General features: G+C 40.4%; 1 protein-coding gene across 1 annotated transcript in view; it reads right to left on the minus strand.

The window, feature by feature from the left end:
- Window positions 1-9,766: 9,766 nt before the first annotated feature.
- FAM114A1 (family with sequence similarity 114 member A1) overlaps window positions 9,767-27,095 on the minus strand; it is a 64,367-nt gene continuing 47,038 nt past the window's right edge. The window contains 7 exon segments of the mRNA XM_081225804.1: window positions 9,767-11,246; window positions 11,249-11,324; window positions 12,529-12,582; window positions 16,831-16,903; window positions 19,444-19,583; window positions 20,433-20,594; window positions 22,846-22,937. Coding sequence (XP_081081930.1) covers window positions 11,203-11,246; window positions 11,249-11,324; window positions 12,529-12,582; window positions 16,831-16,903; window positions 19,444-19,583; window positions 20,433-20,594; window positions 22,846-22,937 — 641 coding nt within the window. The 3' untranslated portion in view covers window positions 9,767-11,202.

Here is a 27,095-nt window from a genome sequence, read left to right on the forward strand (position 1 = left end):
AATGCTACTGCACAACTGAAAGAATGATTTATTACTCACAAGGTTATTGGAAGAGAGGGAAGCCAGATTGCATTCAGAGGAACACCACTGGAGGTGGCTGTTAATTGGGGTTCCAGATCTAGGCTTCCCTGTTCAACCTGGAGAGAAGCTGCACCTTCAGTCCGCCTTTTGGAGAGTTTCAATGCACAATAATAAACTGAAAGGTTTGGGAATTCACCATAGTTAAAAAAAAAAAGGTTTATTAATGGTTAACACTCTTCTCAGGAAAATTCTTTTTTTTCCTTCCCAATTATCCCTGAGTACCAGTTTTTGAATCATTGCACTAAGAGAAGATTGAGACACTGGAAGAAATTTCATCCCACTTTTGGGGTTATATTATAGCCAGATTTTTAAAAATCCAGTCTAATATAAATTCCTTTAAAGCACAATTTGTGCTAATGATGCTATGCTGATTTTAGGAATGCCTATTTGCTGTTTTTCAAGTGCCTACAACTCAAAGTAATCAACATCCCAAAGCAGCATATTTGGGGATGGCATGTCCTGAACTCCTACAGTTATATACTGCAGTGGCATATGCTGCTACCCTTCAGTATCTATTACACCAGTTCACAGGAATGATGAGAAGAAAGGGAGACAAGACTGAGGCAATGGGATTGAGGAAGATACACAAAGAAGTAACTGATAGCATTTGGAAACTGATTGGGTGTTGAGGGTGAAGAAAAGCAAGAGCCCAGGGTGACAGCTAGGCTTCTGGTAGAAGTAACACTGTGCATCCAACTAAGACAGAGAATGTAGGAGGAGGGGGAAAGGTGAGGAGTTCAATTCAGACATGTTCAGATTAAATTTACTAGGACATCCAAATATTGATGTACAGGTGTCTGGTAGGAAGCTGACTCTATGGTTAGAATCCAGGAGTGATATCAGGGCTCCAGGTAGAAATTTGGGTGTCATTAACATATAGGTGGGTGGTTGTAGAAACCATGGATATACTTAGTGGATTTTTTTGCCCAAACAGATTTATATAATTTTGGATAAGAGAACTGCAAAGTCAGTTTCAGTTTGAATTTCAAATTGAACCCTATTTTAATTACTAGAGGGTACAACAGTTGCAATAAATGTTATGTACTGACTGGATGAATATATGGATGAATGGATAATTGAATGAATGAAGGGTAGGTAGAGCTTCATGAAAATCAATAGATGTTTTCCTCTTCTACTTTATCTCATGATTTGTTTCAGTTTTAGCTCTGGAAAGAAGAAAAATATGACTATCTCAAAAGAAGCAAGAAGGCCACAGTGGATGGGTTGTTTGGATGCAATACATGGAAGACTGTATTCCTGCTCTTAAAAGCCAATGAGCCTTTCATTTTTATGCCAACTAATTTCAGACCATTGATGTATATTACTCCCATTAGGTATTGAAGCCCTAGCAGTGACTGATCGACTGCTGCCTTTGCAGCAAATCCAGATGGAGATGACCAGTCAAGCGACAGACTTGCTACTGTTCAGTAAGCAAACATGTTATTTTGCACATGACTTTCTTTGAGTAAATGTGAGTCTTCACTCTATATTCCTTGCCAGAGATCAACTGGTTTTAAAAGAAAGATATGTAGGATACCAGGCATTGGATTGTGATACCCATATCTTATATAAATGGCCATACTATGGTCCCAGGGGGCTGTAGAATAGTCCAAGACTCCTTAATAATCAATCACACTGCCGTCAAGACAATAGACAGGGCAGGTTGGAAACAAGTCTTCCATTACCACTGGTGGATGACTTTTACCTTTCCATGGAAAGGTAGTTCTTACTCTTCATGAATCATCGAGAAAATACTTAAAATGCATGGTTCTGGCCCCAAATGGTCAAAATGTTTTCACCCCTCACTACAGGCACCAAATGGTTTGGGCAATGCCAAGAAAATCCATTTTATAGTTCAGGAAGGTCATTAGGACTCAAATTCATTATCTGCTGAGACTTTTCTTTGTTTTCCATTCATTACTCTCCTTTGAGTGAAATGGAGCTATAGGAACAGAGCACAGACCTCAGTTCACTCATCCCTGACACATTATTCATGTCTACAATTTCGCCATAAATTTGGAGAGGGAGAGACAGAAATTGCAAATGCAGGGATTTAAATCCCCTTGTGCTACATTTGTCAAGATGAACAGATTGTAAACTGCCTCTTGCAAATATGATATGCATTTGGGCATCAAACTAATAATTGTGAACCACAGACTCATTCATTTGTGTGGTGTTTCCCTCCAGAAGTTTCTGAAATTGCTTTTTTTTTTTTTTTTTTGCGGTACGTGGGCCTCTCACTGTTGTGGCCTCTCCCGTTGCGGAGCACAGGCTCCGGACGCGCAGGCTCAGCGGACATGGCTCACGGGCCCAGCCGCTCCGCGGCATGTGGGATCCTCCCGCACCGGGGCACGAACCCGTGTCCCCTGCATCGGCAGGCGGACTCTCAACCACTGCGCCACCAGGGAAGCCCTGAAATTGCTTTTGTAGTCATTACATAGACGTAGAATTGTTCAGGTTTAGTAGGAAGATTAGAGAGACTATCCAGCTAAAGAAGTTGGCCTTTTCCAATGATGTAGAAATGACAAATTTTTCTGTTTACATCATCACAGTCTTTACAAACTATGCATTTGGAATACTTGGTTTTGGGCTTTTTTGAGGAAAGGAAGGAGAGATTTGTATAGTCCTCAAAATTGTCTTAGAACTTTATAGAAACATTGATGACAAAGAAATCCAAATCATTTAGATGCTCTCACTCACACTCCTGGCCCTTCTGTTGAAAAATAACCTGTGTATTTTACACTTTAAGTCTCTGGCAGGACCCTATCCTCTCGTCTCCCTCATCAGAAGCTATGCTCTTTTGCTTCTTGTTTTGATTTTAAAATTTTCATTATATAAGTCATCCATTAATATATTTTCATTATAAAAATATTTAAATATTATGAACAACACTGGAGTTTCCTTTGATTACTATGTCAAATTCTGATGTTCTCCCCACCCTATTGCAACCTTTTCCACCCCTGATCACAAGCATTGTTGATAGTTTTGTGTGTATCTTTCCAGATCTTCTTCTAGGAATGTGTGTGTGTGTGTGTGTATGTGTGTAGTATATTTTTGTGTGTGCACATGTTATTTGAGATAAAATATACTAGAAGTACCATACTGTAGCTTTCTTTTTTCACTCAGTGATACATTTTGGAGCTCCATTAGTACAGAGATCTCTTCCACCTTGTTATGGACTGAATGTCTGTATCCTCCCCAAATTCATGTGTTGAAGCCTAATCCCCAGTGTGATGGTATTTGGAGGCAGGGCCTTGAGGAAGTAATTAGGTCATAAGTGTGGAGCCCTCATGAATGAGATTAGTGCGCTTATAAGAAGAGACATAAGAGAGCTTGCTTCCTCTCTCTCTTCGCTCTCTGCTGTGTAAGAATGCAATGAGAAGACAGCCATCTGCAAACCAAGAAGTAGGCTCTCACCAGACACTGGATCTGCCAGCACCTAGATCTTAGACTTCCCAGCCTTCAGAACTGGAGAAATAAATGTTCATTGTTTAAGCCACCTAGTCTATGGTATATTTATTACAGCAGCCCAAACAGATCAGGACACATTCTTTCTATTCTTTTTAACTGTTGCATAATATTTCACAGTATTGGTATACCATAGTTACTTATTAAGGTGGTTCTAATTTCTCACTATAGTCTACCCTGGCCTGATAAAGAGTCTTGAAAAATCCCTTACAGAGTGAATTCTTCTAAGTAAAGAATGTAAATTCTTCACTTTAATGGAAAAAATGTTTATGTACTTCTAAGCCCCCAAATCATGCCCATTTACGTTACAACACCAAATACCATTAAAATGGACACAAGGACTTCTATAGTTAACATTAACTCGATCAGATATTCTCCATCATTAATTACTCCATAATATGGCTGTTTCCATTCTCTTATTCAGTGTTTACAGATTGCACCTTTAAGACTTTGATGTATTTGTTCATTCAACAAATCATTACTGAGCCCCTACTATGAGCCAAACACTGGTTTGCATGCAAGGAATATGTTAACAGACAAAAAAATCCCTGTCTTATGGAAATTACATCCCAATGCAAGAGATAAATAATAGACAAGAAATATGTAAAGATGGTAGATAGTGATATATCCTAAGGAGAGAAAAACAAAGCAGGGAAAGGGAATATTGGGAGGGTTGCAATTTGACCTGGAGGTACCTCACCAAGAAGGTGTGCTTTTGAATAAAGACCTAGAAGAAGTGAGGGAGGGATGTGTGAAGCTGTCTGGAAGAAAATTATCCTATGTATCCCTGACTAAGATGCCCTCTAGGACCAAATAATTCTTTCTGACAGAAATGACCAGTCTTTTTGCCCTGCAGTGCATCATTAGTTTCTCGTCCTTTATCACATTTCCTAGCAGCAGATTTTTTCGCAAAGATAGTAGACTAGAGCTTTCTTGCAGAAGTGTTAAGAGGCAATCACAGTTTTCAGTGAGAAATGGACCACTCAGCATGAGATTTATAACATGAGGGAGAATGGGACACACAGGCTACCCACTTTCTCTTGGGATCAGAAACATCAGCAGGAAAAATGTGGTTAGCCTTCTGACAGGGAGATTTGTGGAGCAATTTGTCTCTGCCTGAGGCCACAGGGTAGAGAGAGGAGAGCCTAGGTATTAGCCGGAAGAAAAGAACTCAACCTAAGGGAAAATGAGCAACTTTTCCTTTTCTTGACCAGGCATCTCCTTGTCTGTGGGCTCTGACTAGCATTTTATACACTGCCTGTATATAAATCCTATCTCTTCCGAGTATCAGTTGGATAACCTCAGGCAGATTATTTAATCTCTCTGTGCTTCGCTTTTCATCTGTAAAATGAGTATGATAATAGTCACTATATCATAAGGTTGACATTGGGAATTAAATTGAGATCATAGAGATAAAGTGTCTGGGACATAGTAAGTACTTAGTGAATAAGTTCATCATCACCATCACCACCACCATCATCTCTATCACTACCACCACCATAATTTCTTGGGCTTACCAGGGAACAGCACCAAGTTCAGGGACAAGCAGGCATTACTGAGTACATCCTTAAAACACTTGTCTGTATCTCACAGTACCTGGTACTGAAGATTCAGCAGAGAGGCTGCCTAAAGTCAGTAATCTTCAAGGCAAGGGAAGCATAAAACAACCCCAAGGTTCAGGCAAATAGTAGAGGGTTAAGGATTTTCAGAAAGGGTGGTGATATGAAAATGGGCTTCCTTGGCACCAGTGAAGGGGGAGGGAAAGGGGGAAATGGAGCCGTTTTAGGACAAAGGCACCTGGGAGACAGGCTGCTGTGCTGAAGTTGACCAGGGAGCTGCTTGATGTACATGTCTGTGAAGCGGTGAAGAGGCCTGCGGTGAGAACCATCCAGGGGCTCAATAACCTTGCATGGCTTCATTCTGTGTCTCTTTGGCCCCAGTGTGTCCTCAGTTGTGTGGAAACAACCAAAGCTGACGACCAAATCTTTCAGCTACAAATCCACCTCACGGCATAAAGAGAACTAAACACATAAGTGTTCAGGTGTCTCTAAAATAACATGTTACTTTTCTCTTTTGTTGGGAAGTTCTACACAATAGTTTACAATGCTAGCTGGTCAGGACAAACTGACATGGATTTGAATCCTGGCTCTGTTTTACTAGTTGTGTAAGACTGGATGAGTTACATAATTCCTTGGGTCTAAATGTTCTCATTTAGACAGTGGAAATTGTAATAATATCTACCCAATAGGGTACTTATGGAGATTAAATGGGATAATGCATATAAAACACTCAGCAGGGAGGGAGATGCATGAGGGAAGGGATGTGGGAACAGATGTATATGTATGACTGATTCACTTTGTTATAAAGCAGAAACTAATAATAAAAAAAAACACTCAGCACAGTGCCCAGCAAACAGTAAATACATATAATGATCATTATAGAAATCTTTTGGCTGGATTGTTTTCTGGTGAGGTAAATGGGGAAAGGAGAGTATAAATGCAGAGAAAGAGAAAGGATAGAAGAGGAGACATGAAAAAGAGAGGCAGGATGTGAAAAGCTGATCCTGGAAGACAGGCACTGTCAAAAGAGTCCTGAGAGAGAAAAAGCATAAAGATGGCAGGGACTCGAGGCAGAGAATTAGCTTTGCTTTTTTGCCAAGGTTTCATCCATCTGGTCTTGGCTTCAGTGCTTGCTTTTTCCTCCAAATGCAGCTCTAGAAAGCTAGTGGTGAGACCCAGGGCAAGGAGACAGACCATTTCTGAATTACCCTAAACTTCTGTTCTCAGGGAAGGCATATATGAAATGTACATATTAGTCTTTTGCAGTATGGAATTTCTTTGAGACTAATAGAAGAGACAGGCCTGTCAAGTGAGTCAGCAGTGACCAAAGGCAGACATAATCCTTTTGCTTTTTGGCTGACAGCTCATTCAGAGAAAAATATTCTCTGATTCAGACAAAAGTAAATGTAGCTTCAATTCCAATACAAAATTCTTACCCTCCATAATCAGCTTCTATTCCCAGTCTATGATGACAAGAGACACTAGAAATAACAGAAACACCATTGATTTCTTACTGTTGGGTTGTAATAAGTTAATCATTGCTAAAGGTAAAATGCCCAAACGATAGAATAACTCAGATTATTTTTAGGATCTAAGTGTGTACACACACACAAAGAATTTAGATTTGTTTAATAGCAGATATTGTAGTGGAGCATCTATTTATAGGTAAGTATACAGGAAATGAACACAAACCTGAATAAGTTATGAGATATCTAGAAAAATACAACAAATGGTTAACCCCATGATTTTTTTCTTTAATGTGAAGAATGGCTGGTCTGAATCCACTCCTAGATTAGATTTTTGAATTCTAATCAACTACAAAATCAAGGCAGAATTGCAGTTCTGAACTGAATTTTCATTATGATCTCTTCTGATGTGCCTTTACAAACACAATAATTTAAGAAACCAAGATGAAGCCTGGATCTGAATATCAGAATGTAGGGCACACTTAAGAGGAAGACCAAAGGGTAATTTTTACATTACAAAATTTACCTTGACCTTGAAGAGTAACTGCTTTTATAAAATTAAATACGGATTGAAGTCATGTGTTATGATCCACCCCATCTGTTCAGCATACATACATACATTTTTTTTTTTAGGAAAAAAGAGAAATATGCTTATTTCACATTTTTGCTGAATTACTTCATAAGACGTTATATCCTGGACCTCTGAGATGGCTGTGACTGGAATCTGCCTGCTTTTGTTTCTAGCTTAAGTGCAGCCTGGCTGGCCTGTGCAGAAGGTAATTTCCCAGATATGCAAACACCTCAGGGCAGCTGACTTCTACAAAGCACTGGAGACACTCTCATTTCTCCGTTGGGACTTCTACCATGTAATTAGCACTTTCCTTTGCCTTCCCAAGGCTGGTGCTTCTTCGCCTTTGAGTTCTGCAGCTGAGGTCCATGGTTCCTTAGTGGGTGCAGCTGAAGCAGCTCATTCCTGGCACTGCCCCAGTGAGCCACACTGCTCATTTAAACATGGGCTTGATGTACAGCCCAGTGTGAGACCCACAGAAAAGAGAGGCTTCTGTCCTCGGTGGGATAGAATATTTAAGCTTAGGCCTTTGCTTTAAGATTTGGGATTTTGCCCTTCAGAGCTGTATGTATCAATACCCCAAAGCAATTTTTTCTTGGATGCATTTTGCTTTGCATTTGAAATATGCTTTTGATGCTTTTTATTTAATAAGGCACAGGCACAGGACTACATTCATTATTTAGACTAGAACATCTTTTGCACTTGATGTAAGGAAAAAATAAAAAACTGGCATGCATGTTCAGGGTAATTGCATAGAGTGAAATGAACCCAATTTATGTAAAGGATTATTGAAGGAATACAAAACTTCCAAAGTAAGCCTGCTAAATCATTCATTCAGTAACGGACTGACATGTGCCCAGATCTGGATCCTGTGCTTTGCTAGCTTTTAAAGCAAAGCAAAGAAGCAGTTATTTAAAAGTGATGGTGGGGGGCTTCCCTGGTGGCGCAGTGGTTGAGAGTCCGCCTGCTGATGCAGGGGACACGGGTTCGTGCCCTGGTTCGAGAAGATCCCACATACCGTGGAGCAGCTGGGCCGGTGAGCCATGGCCGCTGGGCCTGCGCGTCCGGAGCCTGTGCTCCGCAACGGGAGAGGCCACAACAGTGAGAGGCCCGCGTACCGCAAAAAAAAAAAAAAAAAAGTGATGGTGGGGGCTTCCCTGGTGGCGTAGTGGTTAAGACTCCACCTGCCAATGCAGGGGACACAGGTTCGAGCCCTGGCCTGGGAGGATCCCACATGCCGCAGAGAAGCTAGGCCTGTGCACCACAACTACTGAGCCTGTGCTCTAGAGCTCGTGGGCCACAGCTACTGAGCCCGTGTGCCACAACTACTGAAGCCCTCGCGCCTGGAGCCCGTGCTCCGCAGCAGAAGAGGCCGTTGCAATGAGAAGCCCGCGCACCGCAACGAAGAGTGGCCCCCGCTCACCGCAACCAGAGAAAGCCCATGCACAGCAACGAAGACCCAACGCAGCCAAAAATAAAAAATAAAATAAAATAAAAGTGACGGTGAAAAACAGTATTGAAAGAGAGAAATCCTGGAGAGTGGATATATTTTAAGTGATGATTCTCTCTTAAATAATGTAATTCACAGACCATGGAGCTACTAGGCCCCAGGAATCATCCCTCGGCCTACGTTTCCATTTGGCAACCCTCGACATTCTATCATTAAAAGATATATAAATGCAATGTAAATAATGTCACCCACTTTTAAACGAATAATTATCTCTCTTGTTCTTTCGCAGATTTCTATTTCATTTTATGATTAAAAATTTTGCTATGCACTAAATGGGTGCAGTTAGGCTTAAAGTCTAATTTTGGGAATCTAGCCCCTTTGAAACTATTGGTTTCTTTTACATTTCCAGTTAACGTCTATAAATCCATCTGATGCTAAAACATCTGATGTGAAGAAATTGTAAATCTAAACCCTTTCTTCTGCTCTATACACAAAAAGTCTAAAATTTATGATGAAGCAAATGGAACACTTTCATGAGTTAATTGTTCTCTAGACTGAATAGCAGAAACATTTCAGGCGATCAAAAAGCAAGTAGGAAGGGGCTTCCTTGGTGGCGCAGTGGTTGCGAGTCCGCCTGCTGATGCAGGGGACGCGGGTTCGTGCCCCGGTCTGGGAAGATCCCACATGCCACGGAGCGGCTGGGCCCGTGAGCCATGGCCGCTGAGCCTGCTCATCCGGAGCCTGTGCTCCGCAACGGGAGAGGCCACAGCAGTGAGAAGCCCGCGTACCACAAAAAAAAAAAAAAAAAAAAAAGCAAGTAGGGGGACTTCCCTGGTGGCTCAGTGGTTAAGAATCTGCCTGCCAATGCAGGGGACACGGATTCGATCCCTGGTCTGGGAAGATCCCACATGCCGCAGAGCAACGAAGCCCGTGTGCCACAACTACCGAAGCCCGCATACTCTAGGGCCCGCGAGCCACAACTACCGAGCCCGTGTGCCACAACTACTGAAGCCTGAGTGCCTAGAGCCCATGCTCCGCAACAAGAGAAGCCACCACAATGAGAAGCCCGCGAACCACAATGAAGAGTAGCCCCCGCTCGCCACAGCTAGAGAAAGCCCGCACACAGCAACAAAGACCCAAAGCAGCCAAAAACAAAAAAAACAAAAAAAACAAAACCAAGTAGGAAAACCCAGCTTTAATTGATTCCTCAGAGAATTTTTTTTCCAGATTATAAATTCTTATATTTTCCATTTCGTTGTTTCAGGAGATACACAAATGAAATGCAGAATATTGGAAACTAAAATGCTGAGAAGTAGGATGATGTGAAAATATCCCTACTTTGCCTGTATGGAACTCTATCAGGGGAATAAAACCAAAAGTGAATGAGGGATTTTTTCACCCTGGCAAAAGTATAGGCTTCATTTGGCCTGGAGAGAGCCACTGTGCAAGACACCTTGTGACAGTACCTGGAGGGACGTCAGTGGGGCTCCCAGATAGGAACATTGTACAGGACCCCTCCCCAGAATGACCATCTGGGGCTCGGGGCGAGAAATGCCCATTGACAAGGCCTCTCCTGGCCGCGGGGTCTTCTGTGCAGCCTCCTGGATTGTGACCATTTAGTCATCCACACACATCAGCATTTTCTGTCTTTAGAAGCAATCATTACATTTGCCATTGGCGAGTGTGATCTGTGTATTCATGGAACAGCTTGACTCAACTGTAGTAGATTTAAAAATACAGTCCTGGGGGTCTACTCTGTTGTAATTCCCTTAATTTTCTATCTGAATACTTACAAGCTTTATGATTGTGCTATTATGTACTTATGGTCACAAGGATTCAATTTTAAACAAAATATTCTTTAGTATCCCGTTTCATATGTATTTTCATCCCATATGTAAAGTTTGGGATAAAAAAGTACAATCAGTTGAAGGGTAGAACATTTAAAAAAACACTAATTTACCTTGTTCTTCAAATTTTTTAGGGTTTAGAAAAGTTATTAGTATTTTAAAGCATTTAATGAATTATTATAAATCCTCTCTCAGAATATCTGTCTCTACTGGGGTGAGATCATGTTCCTCTATTGTGAGCACACAGTAGGAGCTCAATAAATGCTTGTTCTGAGAATACATGACTATAAACAGATACTTACGTTCCTCTTTCACCGTAATAGGTAATATCTATGAGTAGTGTTATCTCTGAAGGTGGCATTAATATAACAAAACTAAGTTTAGGATAAGAATTGATTTTAAGTCATACTATAAAAATGGGAAATTTAAAAGTGGAAATTTAAAGTCTTGGGTCTGCCCATGAATTTCCAAATACAACATGCTTGACCAGGAAACTAGAAGTGAATATTTTGAGTGAACTCCAGATAAAGGAAATTATTAATACAAAGCCATGTAAATTTAAATTAACATAAAGGAAACATAATTACTTGTAAAAACAACCATATACATTAAGAGAAATGATATTGTCTTTGAACTTGCATTCTCAATCTGTCTGTGCAAAATTGCTTGTAGTGTCTCCAAACAGGCATCTGTGGTCAGATGTGTCGAAAACATTCCATGAAATGGTATATATCAGAGCAACAGGGCCTGCTGTTTCCTTTAACTAGATGGAGTCTGGCCAGGTCATGGCTGTGCTTTGGAACGACTGGTCTGGATGTGTGAAACCTGCAGGACAGGCAGCAGCAGCTGGAAGGCATCCTGTATGTATGTGGTGCTATTGCAGCCCTATGAAGGGAGAAAATTGTGGTTGGAGGGTTATTGTCAGAGTTCCAGCTTGACAATTCCTCCCATTTGATAATGTTCCTTCTCCTCATATCCCACACTATTTTAGAATATTTTTCTTTTAATGTTGGTGCTTAAAAAAGATGTAAACACATTTCTTTGGATGTTTCTATTCTGCCTCTGACTGCCTGGGTTTCCTCTTAGCTGTGTCCTCCAGAGCCTGCCTCTATGGTTCCTTGTCTCTTCTTGTCAACTCTATCCCCCTCTGTGACTGTGTCTTAAACAATAACATTTGTTGTCACCACATTGTTATTCTTGTACCTTGGTAGTTTCCCTTAATGATAAGACCCAATTCCTAAACGCATTGCTATAAATACATAGGTAGCCCTCCCTGACTTTTTTAATTTCCAAATTTTGCATTTGACGGGTACTTCAGACAGCAAGAAACTACTGTATATGCATTGCCCATGTTCAAACTCAACTTGTCAACACCTCGTGGCTTCAGTGGGGTGCCCTGGGGCTACAGATGTGCCAGTTCCTTAGAGTTGGTCCCTAATAGGTTTTCCCCCACTAATCACAGGTGGAACACAGTGCCTCTGAGTCAAGAATGAGGCCTCCTGGGCTTCTTTTCTTCGATTTTACATCATTACTTCTGGCAAAGCCACAGCTGTATGGGGCAGCTGCACGTCCATGTTACAATGTACTGATGGGTGGGCAGGCCACGGAGTGAGTGGTCACAGAGGATCTTGCCTCTGGTCACTGAACGGGCAGATGCTAAACATTCTACTTGTCATTTTTGCCAGTCTGGAGCTTAGACCCAGCTAAACTCAAGGTTAATGTAAATGGAGGGAAGTGCCCATTTTTATGAAAATCACCACTGAGCAAGAACCCCTCATTGCAGCCAATTATCACAGTGTTGAATCTGGTGTCAAACTTGGCAGCAGAAATGTGCTTCTGTCGGGGGAAACAGCGACAGAAATAACATGCGAGCTTAGCATTTCTCTTTATAATCAGAATTCTTGAAAATGAGGTACTGCTGCTTCACCCGAGGGTTTACAGATGGTTTAACTACACAAATGTACTCAAAAAAGACTGTAGACGATAAAATTTAGAATTGCAATAACACTTGCTGCCTGGGAGAAAAAAAAAATGTAGCTCTAACATTTGCTTTGATTCAGAAGCACTTTCTCTCCAGGAGGCCACTTACCTCTAACAATACACTATTGATCATGGGGTTAAGGACCTCAGCCTTCTTGTTGCTCTGTGGAATCAAAAGGATGAAATTGACAGATTAGGTGCTCGTACTCCAAGGCTTGTCCCAGAAAATGTAGACGCTGGCTTTGTTGAGGAATCTCTTAGAGAAGAAGGGGAGAAGTGGAATGCTTACTACAGACAAGGCTTCATATTTGGTGCTTCCCCTACACGATCATTTAATTTTGACAGAAATCTTAGGAGGTAGGTAGGTACCATGATAACCCCGATTTAAAGATGAGAAAATAGGGGACGTCCCTGGCAGTCCAGTGGTTAAGACTTCGCCTGCCAGTGCAGGGGGTGCGTGTTCAATCCCTGGTTGGGGAGCTAAGATCCCACATGCCTTGCTGCCAAGGAACCAAAACATAAAACAGAAGCAATATTGTAACAAATTCAATAAAGACTTTAAAAATGGTCCACGTCAAAAAAAAATCTTAATAAAAAAATTAAAAAAAATAAAGATGAGAAAATAGGAATCAGGAAGGTTGAGTAACTTGCTTAAGGTCATGTAGCTAGAAATTTACACTCAGACCTTTTAAACTATTTAAAGCTCGTAGCAGGTCTGGGATTAGGGGGAGGTGAGTGAGGTTGAGTTGTACAGGGTCGGATTCAGTCTTTATTTAAAATTTTGATATTTTGTTCATCATGATTTTTTGGTGTTAATTTTGATTTTTAAAATACTGCATTAAAATATCTATCTAGATGACTGGGGTTGTTTCTTTGTCTCTTTTTGTGGGGGGGAGTCCCCTTAAATTTGGTAGACATGTTAAGTACCTTTACTTGCCTACCCTAGCTCCAGCCCTGGTCTGTAGTCTTTTTTCTTTTAAATGCAAACACGGGTACTTGGTTATAGGGTGTGTTTTCAAGGTTGGCAGTAAAGTTAAAACACTCTTAAATATAACTTGCAAACAGGTCAGCATATCCCAGTTTGCAAAACATGGAAAGCAGAACCTGATATTAAGTAGGTGTTCAAAAATTGGGAGTTAGTGTTCATGTCGCCGTTATTATTATGTCCAGTCTTCTCTACCTAAAATGTTCAATCCACTCTTAGACAATAAATAATTACAGGGACTAGAAAGAAGAGGGCAGTCTTAATAGGCTGCTTTCTCTCACTGTACTTGAAAGACTTTATGGCAAACAAAAGTGTATAAATGAACTATTTCTTCCCAGAGCACCCCACTTTCACTGACATTACTCTACCGAGGGCTAAGTAATGTCCTACTGGGGAAACCAGAATGGAGTCTTGGGAAAAAACTCTTTAAAAACCCAGTCATTTTAGTAAGTAACCAGAAAATCCATTATGGTTTGCTTTCATGTTTATTTGATTATCAATAAACCTCTAAAATATAATCAAAATGAGGGCAATAAAATGGCATTGGTTTTCAGAATCAATGAGATGTGCAAGCAATCTAAATAGAGTCTGGAGAGCAATATACACTCATTAACTTCAAGTTATGAATAACGGCTCTTTTAGAGAATACAAACAATGACGATGTGAATGATTCATCATAGCACAAGATGAGAGGTACTGTTGTAGTGAGATGGTATTTCAGTAAACTCCATTTAGATTTGGATTTTTCTTTCTTCAAACAATAATCTGTGTGTTCCTGATTTTGTTCATACAAACATTTGGACATAAGTGTGTGTGTGTGTGTATTTTTTTCTTTTTTCTTTTTTTTTTTTTTTTTTTTTTTTTGCGGTGCGCGGGCCTCTCACTGTTGTGGCCTCTCCTGTTGCGGAGCACAGGCTCCGGACGCGCAGCCTCAGTGGCCATGGCTCACGGGCCCAGCCGCTCCGTGGCATGTGGGATCTTCCCGGACCGGGGCACGAACCCATGTCCCCTGCATCGGCAGGCAGACTCTCAACCACTGCGCCACCAGGGAAGCCCTGTGTGTGTGTATTTTATGTGTGTGTATTCATTCAAGTACACACTTATCTGCTAGAGCTTTGCTCCTCAAAATGTAGGATATGAATTAGGAGCACTGTTACCACTTGGGAGTTTGTTAGAAATGCAGAATCTCAGTCCTCATCCTAGACCCACTGAATCAAAATCTGCATTTAATAAACTCTCTAGGTTATTTGCTTGCACATTAAGGTTTGAGAAGCACTGTGCTGGAATACAATACATTAAAGGGAATGGAAAGCAATACCATGAATATTACCCACTAACATAAATTAATTAATGTTTAACATGAATCATATAAAACATATAACACACATAGACACAGACATATACATCCTCATCACTAGGCAACCGTAGAGAACCAAACAGTTAGCTATCTGTCTGCTTTGTCTGATGGGCAGCCAACTGGGAGTTGAGTCAACTGGGTGAATCGTTCACCCTTCTGAGACTCAGTTTCTCAGGTAGTAAACTGGAAAGAGTGAGAGAGGGTACAGTAGAGCCTTAGGAAGCTGAGTCGCCAAGGTCATTCCATCCTGATTAAGAGCTCACACCTCTCTGTAAATCTAGCAGTAACACCAAAGTCCATGGGCATCAGTTAACTTAGATGATGCCAATCACATAAATGTATTTTATCAAGCCTATTCTATCAACGAGCTTCTACCCTCCCCCTTCACTCTGCCTGTTTACAGTGAAGCTCTATTGCTGAAGGCCTGAAATTAGACAAATATAAAAGCTGGTCTTTTACAAAATAGGAGAAGCAAACCATATTCTTTGACAGCAGAATGAATAGTTGGTATGTAGCTCATCCTTTATCAACTAAGCCACTTATAGAAGTCTCAGAGGCACACAACTCGGACAGCCCAGTCCACAATCATTTTTGTGTTTTCTGAGAACTGCTCTTTGCCTGGGGTGGGGGTGGGAAGAGGTGTACCCCAGCAGCAAAGTAGGTCTACATGATATAGCCCTGTCCTCATCACTACTGGAGACACCAAGATGCATATCTGAGCCTTTCAAACCTTCTCACCCAGGATCCTGGAATTTGAATGGAGAGAACTAGGAACTGCTATAGTTGAGTCACATTAATAACAACACTTTAGAGAGAAGGTACATGAGCTCCGGTGATGGGTCCCCCACGGCTGCTCATATACCTCCACTACCTTTAATAAGCTCCCCTTTCTGTCTAAATTATTTAGTGCTTGTTTCTGTTACTTTGTGTTACAAAGAGAAATGTTGAAGTCCTAACCTCCAGTATATCAGATTGTGACCTTATATGGAGATAGGGTGTTGCAGTTTCAATTAGATAAGATGAGGTTGTACTGGTCATACCTTAATCCAATATGACCGCTGTCCTTATAAGAAGAGGGAAATGTAGACACAGACACACACAGAGGGAGGATGATGTGAAGATAGAGAAAGAAATTGGGGTTACACTGCTGCAAGCTAAAGAATGCCTGGGAAGCTGGAAGAGGCAGAGAAGAGTCCTTCCCTAGAGGCTTCAGAAGAAGCATGGCTCTGCCAATACCCTATTTTCAGACTTCTAGCCTCCAGAATGGTGAGACAATACATTTCTGTTGTTGAAGTCACCCAGTGTGTGGTACTTGTCAAGGTAGCCCTAGGAAACTAATACATTTGTAACCCAAACACCCTAGCTAAAACAGGAAGTGAAACTTGCTATTTCTCATGTAAAGAATCATGTGCCTTTGCATCCAGGGCCTTAAAAGGAAAAGTAGAAAGGTTGAAAAGGAATAATTGCCACTGTCTTCTCCAATCCCATTAGGTTGAGTTACAGAACATGACTGATTTCTAAAGAAAATAACCAGAAGCCATAGCTCCAAATGAATGCTTGAACCTTTCAAAATTGTTGCCTCGAGAATAGAAACACTTCTACAGATTGGTAAAATTTTTTTCTTTTGGTCAAAGTTGAAGTGTAACAATAAAGCACAGACATTTTTGTCTTGTGTGGCTTATAAAATAGGGTTTCAGGGCAACAGTGAATATGAATATTAAAAATGAATTATTTTACTAGAGATTGTGGAATTATGTATCACAGATGTTAAATAATAGAAGGAACCTTAGTGAACAAATAAAGGGAATGAGGCCCAGAGAGGTTTGAAAATCCACCCAATACCTTGTATGTCTGATATGGTGGTATCAGGGCTAGAACTCAGTCAGATGAGAGCCTTAAGCTGCCTATAGCTAGAGAAGATATTCAGGCCTCATTTTAGCAAATGTCCTGGCAGAGCTTCTGCTTTGTGGAGCTATCAAAGAAGGTACTATGTCCTCCACTTCATATCACAGCCCCTTGTAGGCCTTCCCCTCAAAAAGGTGAAAAAAGAATCAGTATCATAATCTTACCCCAACAGTGGTTAAAGAATTTGTAAACTTCTCTGATAAGGAGGCCACTTCCTTGCACATTGCAGTAGTTAATCTGAAAGAAGAAAAAAAGAGATTTGGGTATTTTTAATAAAGAAAAAGAATTGTATTGTTAATACAATTATTGATATTAATACAGTATTCCCTTTAAAAGAAGGGCACTCAAGTTTGAAGATGTTCTGTAGAAATGTTTTCCTCAGTATTCTTCCATGATTCACAATCACAGTTTAATCTAATTCTCACCCTATCTCTTTTTCGAAGCAAAAGCATATGCAGGAAAATACCAGGCTTGAGCTCCACAAGGGGTATAAAACTCTTGCCAAGGGACTTTTCTCCAGCATTGTTCATTTGAAAATAATAATGAACATTCACTGAGGTACTATGTTAAATACTTTTATATGCATAATCACATTTAATCTGTATAATGACCTTATTAGGGTCCATTATTATTCCCATTTTATAGATGAAGAAACTCAAACTCAGATGTCTCTTCATATCTTGATTTTTTTTTTTTTTTTTTGCGGTACGCGGACCTCTCACTGTTGTGGCCTCTCTCGTTGCGGAGCACAGGCTCCAGATGCGCAGGATCAGCGGCCATGGCTCACGGGACTAGCCGCTCCGCGGCATGTGGGATCTTCCCGGACCGGGGCACGAACCCATGTCCCCTGCATCGGCAGGCGGACTCTCAACCACTGTGCCACCAGGGAAGCCCTTGATTATGTTTTTATGAGATGCCTCAAAATAAAGATCCTGTAGAATATGTTTTTTAAGACTTACATCAAATACATCAAAACTTTACCCCAATGTTTATTCCAGCCATTCCACGCCTAGGACTTTACCCCAAGAAAATAATGCAAGTAGATACAAATATTTGACAAAGCAATGTTTGTCCTAACATTATAGATGATGACAAAAACTGAAAACAATCTACCTAACAATGGTGCATTTTGCCTGATTTTTTTTAACAATAAGTATGTATGACTTTTATGAAGTGATTAAAATGCTATTAGCAAAACAATAACTTCAAGTTAAGAATCTTACATGTTAAAAAGATCTAGTGATGTCAGTAGAGGCAAGTTTCGTTCTGATAAATAGGGGTTCTGTCTAAGCTATGTATTCAGGTTTGTTGAGCTATATCCATCTATCCCTCCTTCCACTCATCTATCCATCCAACTACTCATCCATCCACCCAACCATCCAAAACTTATCTGCAGAAAGGGTCAGGAGTAAGGCCAAGGGATAGCAAAGAGTAGTTCTGCCTATGTTCTTGGGCAGGTGGGTGGAAAGGCACTTATTGTGTAGATATATATGAGGCCTTATTACATTTTGCTTGGAGCAGCTTGGTAAGGTTGGGACAATCAGGGGCTGAGAATCAGACAGGAGCTAAGGGTAAGGTTCTGCTTTCCATACTCAGAAACTTCTGACTTCAGCCCTCCTCTTTCAAATCAGCATGCAAATATAAAACAGTACTCAGATGTTTTCCTCTATACTTGAAACTTTTCCTATTTTGCCCTTTCCTCTTCCTTCTTTACGTCGAGACAAGTACATATTCTTTGTAGGCATTTTAAGGGCAGGATTGTGCAGTGCTTATAATATCTTCGATTTTCACGTTTAGATATGAAAATCTACACTAGATCACAAATCTGTACAAGTGAGGAAAAATGCCATCAGAGACACTAATAATGAATTTTTGGAAGGTTCTTCCACCAAAAATTTGCTCCCCAACCTACAATGACAAATGTAGTAATAAGTGAAGACTAGTTAGCTAGCAAGTGAGTGAATGTGTTGAGATGGGTGTGTGTGTGTGTGTGTGTCTGTGTACCCATATATTTTTAGTAGGCGCTTATTTTGGCTCCTGTGTCTATATAATAATGAGAGGGCATTTGGACCTGTGCTGATTTTCTATACCACAGCTTACAGTCATATGCGTAAAAGTTAATGACTTATTCTTCAGCTCCATAATCAACTATTTTAATGAACGCTCCATACCAGCTATTTTCATGTGTATAACATTATATATATATATACACATTTTTATTTCACTAACTAATAATAGTAGCTTATTGAAGAATAAACATATGATAGCAAATACGCACGCAAAAGCAATCCACAGTGAACTGGCTTATGTTAGTGACCATCATTGCCAGAATTCAGAATATGCAGAGCTGGTGTAAGTCCCTCGGAACAGTGGGGGTGTGTTTGCATGTTTCTGTGAAACTAGTTGAGAAGGTCCATTAAGGTGTCTTTTATCTGTGTGGCATGTTGAAAATGTAATTATATTCAAAGGTCTGTACTTTCAAGATTCTGATCTATTAAAACAAACACTTAGCTCTGAATGATTTAGGGTGTCTTCCCTTAAATCTCTTCATAAATAATTCCTGGAATGTCTAGCTAATTATTACTGTTCTCGCTAACTTGGTTCATTTCTTAAGAGAGTCCTTATTTCTTAAGATGACCACAGAACAATGGAATTAGTTGACATGAAATCTGAATCTTTAGTAGGTGAGGGTGTATGCGTGTGTGTGCGTGTGTGTGTGCATTTGAATGGCACATATACATAAAATTGGAAAAATAAGAATTAAAAGTAACATTTACTTTATCAGAACTTTTGCTTGGTCCTGAGCTGGTTTTTCCTCTTCTTGTCCATGAAGAATTAATTCTGCTACTTTATGAAGCTGCTCAATACAGCGAGCTGTTACTTCTGCCAGGCTTTCGATGGACTGCATGTATGCTTCCTGAAAGCAAAAAGTACAAGTCAGAAAATTATTCATTGGGCAGATGCTTTCTAAAAAACTCCTGTGACATTAAAACAATTATATAATTCCTGGAAAAAAATTCCCCAAAACAAATATGACCAGAAAAAATTTACCCAAAGATTAATGGGTGTACCTAAGACTTTTCTAAGTGGAAATGCTACCATAAAACAGAAGTGTCACCAGGTCCCAGGGACATAACAAGCCTTCTTCACAGCTGGGTCCCCAGTTCTCAGAGTAGTGCTGGGCACACAACAGACAGGTACTCATGAAAGCGTGTGGAAGGGTGGCTGAATTGAACAGACCTCAGTGGACATTTTTCTTTAGAGCAATCTAATTTGAAACTTTCTCTAAAATTAAAATTCAACGTAAAATGAAGTTATTACAAACTCATTTTTGAACATAGGCAGATTATAAATTATGAATATATAAATTTATTAAACTACAGAATAAAAACTGTGGCAATGAAATGCTTTTTTGGAAAAAGCTTCAATTACCTCATTAGTTATGGGGCATAAGGACATGTTATGGTTACAAATTTGATATGATGGAATTTTACCCTAAAGATAAATCAACTATGTTCTTAAATATCTTTTTTCCTTTAAATTATAACTGTAACGCTATGGAGGAAAGCTACAATATCTATTCTAAATCACGAAATGTCCTGGTATAGAGAAATTTTAGTGTTTATTACATTAATACTCATATTTCTATAGTGTGGAATAGGGTATAAATGAAAATGAAATGGCTTTGCCTCACTTAAAATTAGGCTATTGATAAAATGAACATAATATTACTGCTCTTTAGGCGGACGATCTGTAATGCATTTACCTCGACTGTCTTAGTTTTCCTTTCTTCCTTCTTGTCTTCTTCGGGGTTTTCAGGTTTCTCTTCCTTTTCTTCCTTCTCTGTTTTGTCCTCTGACTCTTCGGCCACGTCTACTGGCACCACAGTTTGATCCTCTTCCACCCAGTCATGAGCTTTTTTCATGGCCTGCAAAGGCCCCCAACCAAAGCAATATGTTTATTGTACAAATATGGAGACACAAAAGCCAATCCCATGACTTGGATCAAACCCTAAACCGCCAAGGGTGGTTCTCTGTACGTTTAAAGAGTGATGGGGCAATTCCTCAACTTCCTTAGAAACACCTTGTTGTTGCTTTCTGGTAAAAAATACAGTAAGAAAAAGGGACAGAATAGAAAGAATGTATGGAGAGATAACTGCAGGGCCAGAGGAATTTTTGGAAAGCATTCTAAAATGATACTCAGGGCTTCCCTGGTGGCGCAGTGGTTAAGAATCTGCCTGCCAATGCAGGGAACACGGGTTCGAGCCCTGGTCCAGGAAGATCCCACATGCCGCAGAGCAACTAAGCCCGTGCGACACAACTACTGAGCCTGCGCTCTAGAGCCCGCGAGCCACAACTACTGAGCCTGTGTGCCACAACTACTGAAGCCTGCGTGCCTAGAGCCTGTGCTCCGCAACAAGAGAAACCACCGCAATGAGAAGCCCTCACGCCGCAACAAAGAGTAGCCCCCACTCACCGCAACTAGAGAAACCCTGTGCACAGCAACAGAAGACCCAATGCAGCCAAAAAATAAATAAATAAAATCTTTAAAAAAATGATACTCAGATAGAAATAAAAATGACCATCACTTTGGAAAAGCCATAGTATATTTTTCACTTTTTGTGACCAACTGTAAAATTTCATATATATATATATATGAAATTTAGCCAGGGTCATTGCTAAAGCAAATTTCCTCATCTGCTATGTCTCATGAAGCCCTTAATATTTCATGAACCTAATAATGTACCACACCGGAAGATGAAGATGGCTCTGTTCCTCTCCAGCCATGCCAGAAGCTCTCAGGGCGGGGTCGGGGGGTGGGAACAAGAGAAAAACTGTGATGAGTTTCACTTCACATGAGTGCAGTTTGAGCAACTTGTGGCCTTAAAAGTTTTTGAACAAGCAGAAACCACCTTCCCTATCTGTTACTCCCTGAATTTTGAAAGGGCAGACTCACCAGCTTTCATATTATAGTTTAAGCTGTTTGCTTAAGTTGCATCTGAGCTTATGCAAAACTTACTTCTCATTTGAAAGCTTGCATGTCAAAGTTTAACGTGTCATGGTGTTGATGGCAAGTTAATGGGGAGAAGATTAGGGGAGACAAAACCTAACAAACCATGCTTGGTGTGTCCTCTTTTAGGGACAAAGGTTTACCTATGTAAATAAGCCAGTGAGACCTCGGAGGCACCACATACACTCTCTGAGCTGCGGCAGGTGCTGTGTGGAGATGAATGAGGCAATTTCCCTGCTGTGTTCAAGTCACTGACCTGCCAGAATCAGTGACCTCTATCAGAGATAAAGAAATTGCTCATCTCTCCACTTCACTGCCTCAGTCTGCCCTTTCCTCACCCACCTTGATGAGTGAGGACCTGTGTCAACCACTGATCGCTAAAGAGAAGAAAGAGAGCGGGTGGTGGTGGGATGAACTGGGAGACTGGGATTGACATGTATACACTGATGTGTATAAAATGGAGGACTAATAAGAACCTGCTGTATAAAAAAATAAATAAAATAAAATTCCAAAATTCCAAAAAAAAAGAAAAGAGAAGAGAGAGAGAAAGAATGGGAAAAATGACACTTTTAAGTAATTAATGATCAGTGACCTCATTAAGATATGCCATAGCAAGACCTTGTAGGAACTTGCAAAACATCCAGTGTTACTCTCAGAGGAACCCAGACAGTGAAAGCTCAGATGGTCTTAGACACGACAAAGCACCAGCTTTCCAGTGGGAGGGGTTGTGTGAGTGGCCTGGCTCTGGCAGATGTGCTTTCTCTGCCTAATGCTGGCATATGTCACTTTCGAGGGGAGGGGAGATGGAATTTGAAAAAGCCCTTTGGTGATTCCGCACCTTCTTTCCTCCTGTAGGCTGAGGATAACCACTGATCTGATCTAAGACCCTATTTTAAGGAGAAATGACTTGTTCAAGGTCACAAGGTAATTACCAGTGAAACTGCAACTAAAACGCAGGTCTCAGGACACAGCCTAGCAGGTTCTCTGCAGTCACATTTCATGGTGTTGCCTCCTCGAATCTTAATTACTGACCTGGGACTCCCCTCCCTCTATGTGCCACTGGGACTTGGGGTTTTTCTATTTCAGGTGGATTTCTGGAGTTTACAACCGAGACCTTTTAAAAATAAAACAAACCAACAAGCAAAAACTGAGATTCATACGGTGCTGACCTTATTGAGTTTGTCAGGCGTGGCCGCAACATGCAATTCAAAGAGAAGCTCTGTAAGCATGCTAGCAAATTCTTCTCCCTTTTCTTCTATCCCTGGAAATAGAAAATGACAGAAGTAAGAAGCATGATTTATTTTTCATCCTTCAGAATGTGGCAGCTCCCCCAACTTTACAGCCCGCAGTCAGAGTATAAGTGGGGGCAGCAGCAGCCCGCCCTCCAGCCGCCGGGCAAAGGCGAGCTGTGCCCGTGTATGAGCACAGAGGCGAGGCTGCAGCTGGGCGAGGGGCTGGTGGAGCCTTGCTGCTCGCAGCTCTACCTGGGGCACCCCTGGGCTGGCCCGAAGGGCACATGAGGGCAGGGAGGGACCTACTGGTCTTGTTCACAGCTATAGGTGGTCAGTAGCTGTTTGCTGAATGACTGAATGAACAAATGAATGACCCTTCTCAGGCTTGAGAGCCCTGGGACAACACTGTGTTTATGACTTCCAGTACTGTTATGCTTAGCATTGCAACCCTTAATGATACTCAGGGTACACTTTTAGGTCCACAGAGCTACAGTACTGAGCAAGCAGAATTAGTCTCCATGGATCATCTACTTATATCTTAATACTTATAACAACATTATATCTCTGGAGAAATTTCCCACGGTTTCCTAGGACACCTGCCTGGTCTTACAATATTACATAGTGATATGTCTTCCCTTCAGATTGGAAGCTACCTAAGGATACAGATAATATTTGTTTTGCTCATTCCTGAATCCAGAGCATCTAACACAGTGCCTGGAACATAACAGGTGCTAAAATGAATATTTATTGAATAAATAATTTACTAATATATTATACCATAGATACTAATATATGGATTATCTATAATATAACATGTTATATATATATATATATATATATCATGAAATAAAAATAACAATATTATTGGTGGGCAATAAAGAGGAGAGATCTTTAAAAGTTACAGTATTATATCTCTTGTTTGTATCTACAAGTTGAGGCCATTTTCAAAGTTTCTTATAAGTGCTAAAGAATTGATATCACAATGGATTGTATCACCAGTTTGGGGCGGTAGTGGAAGGATAAAAGCATCATTCATCTGGCCTTATTACATGATCTCAGAAACCCTCTGAGAAGAAAATACCATGGCCTATGTTAGTGGGTGAAGGCAGTAGCTTCAGAGAGGATTAAGCTATGTGAGAAATACTGTATCTAACACTTGTCTGCTTGTGCTTATTTCTGTTTTAGAGACAAAATGGTTAATCAGCAGCTTGTGAAGATAGCCAGGATAACTTTTAGGTCTTTGTTCAAAGAATTTGGCCTAATCAGTTTATCATCACCTAGAATTTATATATTCTCATTGGGGAGCAGGTCAATAAACAAACTAGAGAAGTAAAACATATATGTCAGGTGAGAAGTTTTATGGAGAAGTATAAATCAAGGGAGAGGAATAGGGACAGCTGGGGGTTAGGAATTTCAAATGGAGAGGAGCTGAGAAAATGGCCTTTGAGTAATAACCCAGAGGAGGAGAGGGATGAGCCACACAGATCAGGGGAAGAGCCTTCCAGGCAGAGGCACTGCCAGGGTCAAGTCCAGGAGGGAGTGTGCCTGGCTTGCTCAGGGACAGCAAGGAGGACAGGGTGACCGCCACAGGGGGAGGGAGGCATGTGCCTTGCGGTAGAGGGAGAGATGGCTGTCTTTGTTCACAGTGAAGCTGATACAAGCAAATCATAAAACCCATAAAGCAAGTGTTCAGATGGAGCAGTCTTCTGCAACACTTGATCCAATTCTCAGGGGTATTAAGAAACCTTCTTTGGGGAGGTGATGCCTGAACAGAGCCTTTAAAAATGAGAAGGCTTTAGTCACATGTACAAAGGGAGAGCTGGAGGGCTACTGAGTCAGAGAGAGAATGAGAGAGAGAGAGAGAGAGAGAGAGAGGGAGAGGGCATCAAAAGCTGAGATTCTGTCTCTGTTGGGCAGAGATCTTGGTCTCATCCTCTCTAGGTAGGCAAAGTAAGAGGGGCAATTCCCAGGGGGTCTCATTTCCAAACTGCCTGGTCCTTTTCATCTCCGTGAGGCAGTGCTGCAGGGCAGAAAGAGACCTGGACTGAGGCTGAGGACGTGGAGGTTCTTCCCCAGCTCCTGCACTAGTGGCTCTGTGACCTGGGGCCAGTCACAGGGCTTCTTAGCCTCCATTTCCTCCTCTGTAAATATAGGATAATAAAACCCAGCCATCTACTCTTTAGTGTTATTGTAAGGAGCAAATAATACAACAAATGTGTAAGTATTTTGTAAACACTAGAGTTTTATATAAACTATACTGTTAAGTGTTACAAAGATATAAACACAGGGAGATTAAAAATATTTGGGAGTAATCAACACTGAATTAGGATACACATACTCTCTGTAGCTCCAGCTTTTAAATGTGCATTTGTTCTATAAGACAGAGACATACACCAATAACTTGTAACAAATGTTTTAGGAAAATCATCACAGAGAAAAATGGACATAAATAAAAAACAGATGTTAAAGAATGTTGCAACAAAGAATACCTATTACTACAATTCTTGGTCTGTATGTGTGGCTGAGAAGATCTTCACCAAGTCAATAAAAAGAGAAAATATCTTTTAAAAATCTTTTCACAGCAGTGGTAAACCAAATTAGAGACCCACGGCAGTGTGATAAAGTTACACTCTGCTGGTAGGACAAACATGCAAATCATTAGCTAATGTTATTAAATGCAGAGGAGTCCAATATTAAATTTATCTAAAAATGACAGTTTATTACATTTTCTAAGACTACCAAATAAATTATTTAGGTGTTGGGGGCTTTTAGGAATGCAAGTGCTTACAAGAAAAAATATGATGACAATGCTGTGGTTTCTCCCAGAATTTTGCTCCTGGATTGTCTGCTCTCCCTCACTAATGAGATTGCTCTCGACAGCTTTTAATTAATCCCTCACCTTTCTGGAGTCGTAACACTCCATCATATTGGATTGATTTAATGACAACCCTGCTATTCTTCTCTCCCATTCTTCTTTAGGTGTCTAAATGACATTTATTTATTAAATTAAGTTAATTAAAAGTAATTGTGTTTTGATAATCTGGAGCTGCCCTTTAGGAAAATGGACATATTATGGGAGGTAACAGGGTTCCATCACTTAAAGAGAGATTAATCTACCATTTCTTAAGCATGCTGTTCAGGACTTCACTTTTTTTTTTTTTTTGGTCATATTCAAAAATCTCCATTTACTGAAGCTCTATATTAAGACTGGAACATAACACATGTAGTAACATTTTCTATTTAACAGTATCGAATCAAGTTTTCTCTCCAAGAAATTGCACTAGTTGGGGATGCCATACTGCATTAACTTACACTGGAAACAATATTTCTTTGATGTTAGGGAGAATTTGGGATCCTGTTTTTATCCGTTCTGAATGACACACCCAATAAGGCAAAGGTCTACCTCAGGCATCATAAACTGAAGAAAAATAGCCTGCATCTTTTTGGTGATTGTTACTCTGGAAAAGAGGCATCTACATTAGTTCATCTTGGGTTCAGAATATTAGCTGCATGACCTTTGACAGCTAGTATCTTAGTTTCTTCATTATTAAAGCAAAGACAAGATTGTCATCCTTTGTGACCTTGCATAAACACACAAATGCTCAAAAACATTGTTCTCCAACTGTCTCTTTGATATTGACCTTTTCCTATGCTTCAGTATAATTAATTCTTCTATTTTGATGCAGTGAGCATAAATCTCATTAAACTGAAGGCACATAAGGTCAGCATGCGGGGCTAAAGTGGGAGATAGTATTTAAAGGACAGTTTGCAAATGCTCAGAATAATTTTGCCCTGAGCATCTAGGCTGAAGCATTTGAGCTCTTGTGTTTGAGCTTTGATTAAAGGTATGTAACACGTCTGGGCATAAAATGTTTCCAGAGAGTGATGTACATGATATACATGTACATTATCACAAGTACAATTGTAAATAAAAGTTATCACTTATTGCATCTTTACTACTTTCCTGGAATTGTGTTAGCACTTTTAATAATAATAACAGCTAACACTTTGAGCAGTTCTGTGTGCCAGGCTCTGTAATATGTTTTTGCATATATTATCTAATTTGATCCTTACAATAGCCCTCAGGAATAGGTATCACTGTCTCCATTTTACAGGTAAGATACTGAATTTCAGAAAGGTTATATAACTTGTTCAAGGACAAATAGCAAGTGAGTAGTGAAAATGTT

The sequence above is a fragment of the Mesoplodon bidens genome (genome assembly GCF_964165515.1).
Source record: "Mesoplodon bidens genome assembly, chromosome: 1".
Lineage (NCBI taxonomy): Eukaryota > Metazoa > Chordata > Mammalia > Artiodactyla > Ziphiidae > Mesoplodon > Mesoplodon bidens.